General features: G+C 61.6%; 1 protein-coding gene across 1 annotated transcript in view; it reads right to left on the bottom strand.

Moving 5' to 3' along the window:
• Window positions 1–1,836, bottom strand: part of RFX5 (regulatory factor X5) — a 12,048-nt gene extending 10,212 nt beyond the window's left edge. The window contains exons 1-4 of the mRNA XM_039715338.1: window positions 1,706–1,836; window positions 907–1,037; window positions 422–455; window positions 251–333 (exon numbers count right to left, since the gene is read on the bottom strand). Of these exons, the coding sequence (XP_039571272.1) occupies window positions 251–333; window positions 422–455; window positions 907–1,025 (236 nt within the window). The 5' untranslated portion in view covers window positions 1,026–1,037; window positions 1,706–1,836. The remainder of the gene's footprint in view (window positions 1–250; window positions 334–421; window positions 456–906; window positions 1,038–1,705) is intronic.
• Between the last annotated feature and the right edge of the window lie 1,918 nt (window positions 1,837–3,754).

Genomic DNA, 3,754 nt, shown 5'->3' with positions numbered 1-3,754 from the left:
ATCCCATCCCATCCCACCCCATCCCATCCCTTCTTACCCCATCCCATCCCTTCTTACCCCATCCCATGGATCCCACCCCATCCCACAGATCCCACCCCATCCCATGAATCCCAACCCACCCCATGGATTCCACCCTATAGATCCCATCCCATGGATCCCACCCCATCCCATGGATCCCATCCTATCTCATGGATCCCACCCCATGGATCCCACCCCAGTCCACAGCCCCCGCCCCGCGGGCCCCCCTCACCTCTTCTCGCCCAGGCTGGGCCCCGAGGGCAGCTGCAGGTACAGGTAGAGTTTGTCGCTGTCCGAGAACTTCTGCACGTCCTGCTGCGCTCCCGGCACAAGGAGAGGGATCCCGGGATCAGCCCCGGAGCCCAGGAGGGAGTTCCCTGCCCTCAGCCCCGGGAACACTCACCAGGATGGAGTCCACCTTGCTCTGCACGGATTTGCTGCGTGGGACAGAGGCAGAGTCAGGGGTGATCCCAAAAAACCTGGGATCGCAATTCCTGCTCTTCCCAGGGCTCCCGAGGCCCCTCCTGACCCCTGTTCCAGGGCTCAGAGATCCAGGGTGGGTCAGGATGGATCAATGATGGATCCAGGATGGATCAGGATGGGTCAGGATGGGTCAGGATGGATCAGGATGGATCCAGGATGGCTCAGGATGGATCCAGGATGGTTTGGGATGGATCAGGGTGGATCAGGGTGGATCCAAGATGGATCAGGGTGGATCCCACCACACCAGGAGTGTGGCCTGGCCTGGCACCTGGAAGGGCCCCTCTGCCCTGCTGGTGTCCCCCGTGTCCCCTGTGCTCCCTGCAGCCCCAGGGTGCCCAATTCCCCACCCGGAGCCCCCTGGGGCAGGAATTCCCTGCAGGAACTCCCCGCGGGCGCTGCCCTTACGAGATGCTGCCCCGGAGCTCCTGCAGCAGCGTGCTGGACTCGGTGGCACCGCCCCGGGCACTGCCAGGGGACAGCGTGCCCCTCCTGGCCGCTCGCGTCCCCAGCTCCTCCTCAGCCATGGCAGCCGCGGCCTGCCGGGACAGGGAGACGGGATTTGGGGTAAAAACAGCAACAAATCCCATTATGGATTCCAACGGGGCACAGACATGAGCACGGGGGGCACGGGAACAGGACAGGGACAGGGGGACACCAGGACAGGGGGACATGGGGACAGCAGGACAGGGGGACACCAAGACAGGGACAGAGGGACATGGGGACAGCAGGACAGGAACAGGGGGACACCAGGACAAGGACAGGGGGACATGGGGACACCAGGACAGGGGGACATGGGGACACCAGGACAGGGACAGAGGGACAGGGGGGCATGGGGACAGGAACAGGGGGACACCAGGACAGGGGGTCCCAGGGTCAGGGCGACACCAGGACAGGGACAGGGGTCCCCAGGGACAGGGGCACACCGGGAACAGACCCACAGGGGGACACCGGGAAGACACTCCCGGGGACATGGGGCCACGAGGCCACCGGAAGCGCCCCCCGGGGCCGCCGCCGCGCTCCGCGCCCTCCCCGCGGCCCGGGGCGATCCCGGCGGCCCCGGCCCAGCGCGACCCCCGCGCTCCGGACCCGGGCGGTACCGGGACCGGGACCGGGACCCCCTCCCGCGGCCGAGCCCGGGCTGTCCCGGGGCTGTCCCGGGGCTGTCCCGGGGCTGTACCCCCTCCCCCCCCAGCCCCGCACCCACCTGGTCCCGTCCCGCTCGGGGGGCCCCGGGAGGGGGGGGAGGGGAGGGGTCCCGCCACGTGCCCCGCGCCCCCCGCGCGAACCGAAAGTGGACGCGCCCCTCGCTCGCCGCGCGCGGCCCCTTCTTTTTTCTGATTGGCTGCGGCGCCGCTGGTCTGCCCGGATACGGCGGCGCTCGCGGCTGTGATTGGCTGAGCCCGCGCCCCCCCTCGTTTTGGGGGCGAGCGCCCGGATGTGGCGGGGCGGGAGGGGCCGAAATCTGCCTGGCAACAGCGACCTGATTGGTCGGGGCGGGCGGCGCGAGGGGAGACGGGTGTGCGGTGAGTGTGCAAACGGGTCACGTGGGGCGGGCGCGTGTGCGGGGGTTGTGCAACGGGCGCGCGTCACGTGCGCGCGTCACGTGCGAGTGTGCGACGGGCCGGGGGTGAGTGTGCAAGGGAGGGTCACGTGGGGAGGCCACGTGCGCGATGAGTGTGCAAGGGAGGGTCACGTGGGGAGGCCACGCGTGCGATGAGTGTGCAAGGCGCGTGCAAGGAGCTGGGAAAGGGAAATGAAGGATTTTCTGCAGATTTATTCCAGACGCATCCCGCCATTCCCGAATCCCGGAATTCCCGAATTCCCAAATTTCCAAATCCCAGAATTCCCGAATTCTGAATTTCCAAATTCCTCACTCTTGGAATTCACAAATTCCTGACTCCCGGAATTCCCAAATTCCTGACTCCCCGAATTCCCACATTCCCAAATTTCCACATCCCGAATCTTGGAATTCCCAAATTCCCTGCTCTTGGAATTCCCAAATTCCCGACTCCCAGAATTCCCACATTCCCGAATTTCCAAATCTCAAATTCCGAATTCCCGAATTCCCCACCCTTGGAATTCCCAAATTCCTGACTCCCGGAATTCCCAAATCCCGAATTCCCGGCTCCCGGTTTCCCCGTGGATCACAGCCAGGTGCAGTCCCCGCATTCCCAAATTCCAGGCGTGGGTGGGAAATAATCGGGAATCAGATTTGAAAACCCCAATTTTAATCAATTTTTTAATACAAATTCCCGTTCCCAGCTGGATCCCACCGGGTGGGAATTCCAAGGAAAAGGGTTTGGAACAGCTGGGAAAAAATCGGGGGAAGGGATTTGGATGGTTCAAATTCCATGAAGGAATTCCAGCCGCTCCCTGAAAATCCCACATTCCCGAGGAATTTTGGGGGAGGGAAATCCCACATTCCCGAGGAATTTTGGGGGAGGGAAATCCCACATTCCCGAGGAATTTTGGGGGAGGGAAATCCCACATTCCCGAGGAATTTTGGGGGAGGGAAATCCCACATTCCCGAGGAATTTTGGGGGAGGGAAATCCCACATTCCCGAGGAATTTTGGGGGAGGGAAATCCCACATTCCCGAGGAATTTTGGGGGAGGGAAATCCCACATTCCCGAGGAATTTTGGGGGAGGGAAATCCCACATTCCCGAGGAATTTTGGGGGAGGGAAATCCCACATTCCCGAGGAATTTTGGGGGAGGGAAATCCCACATTCCCGAGGAATTTTGGGGGAGGGAAATCCCACATTCCCGAGGAATTTTGGGGGAGGGAAATCCCACATTCCCGAGGAATTTTGGGGAGGTTGCAGATTTTTATCGGGAAGGGGAGAACTGGAAAAGTGGGATTTGAATTGCAGGGGGAGAGGCTGAGGCAGAGCCGGCTCCGGCTTGGGAATGCAGAGTTTGGGATGCTGGGATTGTGGGATTTGGGGATTATGGGATTTGGGGATTTTAGGATTTGGGATTGTGGGATTTTGGGATTTTTGGGCTCTCAAAGCTCACCCCGGGCAGCTCCCGCTGGTCCCGGTGGCTCCAGGAGCTGCCCAGGCTGGGTTGGGGCAATTCCAGAGATGGGGAATCCATGGAGGAACCGGGGTCAGGGGAGGATTTATCCCAAATATCCACCTGGATCCCGCTTGATTTCTGGGCAAAACCTTCTCCGGGAGCCCCCAAGGATAACACAGGGGGGAAATAGAGGGGAAAAAAAGGTGGGGGGGATAAAAAATGGATGAAAAACCG

Source organism: Passer montanus, unplaced genomic scaffold (genome assembly GCF_014805655.1).
Source record: "Passer montanus isolate IOZ18808 unplaced genomic scaffold, ASM1480565v1 scaffold324, whole genome shotgun sequence".
NCBI classification, from domain to species: Eukaryota; Metazoa; Chordata; class Aves; order Passeriformes; family Passeridae; genus Passer; species Passer montanus.
Note: the sequence above shows the minus strand (reverse complement) of the source record. Positions and strands in the feature narration are given on the sequence as shown.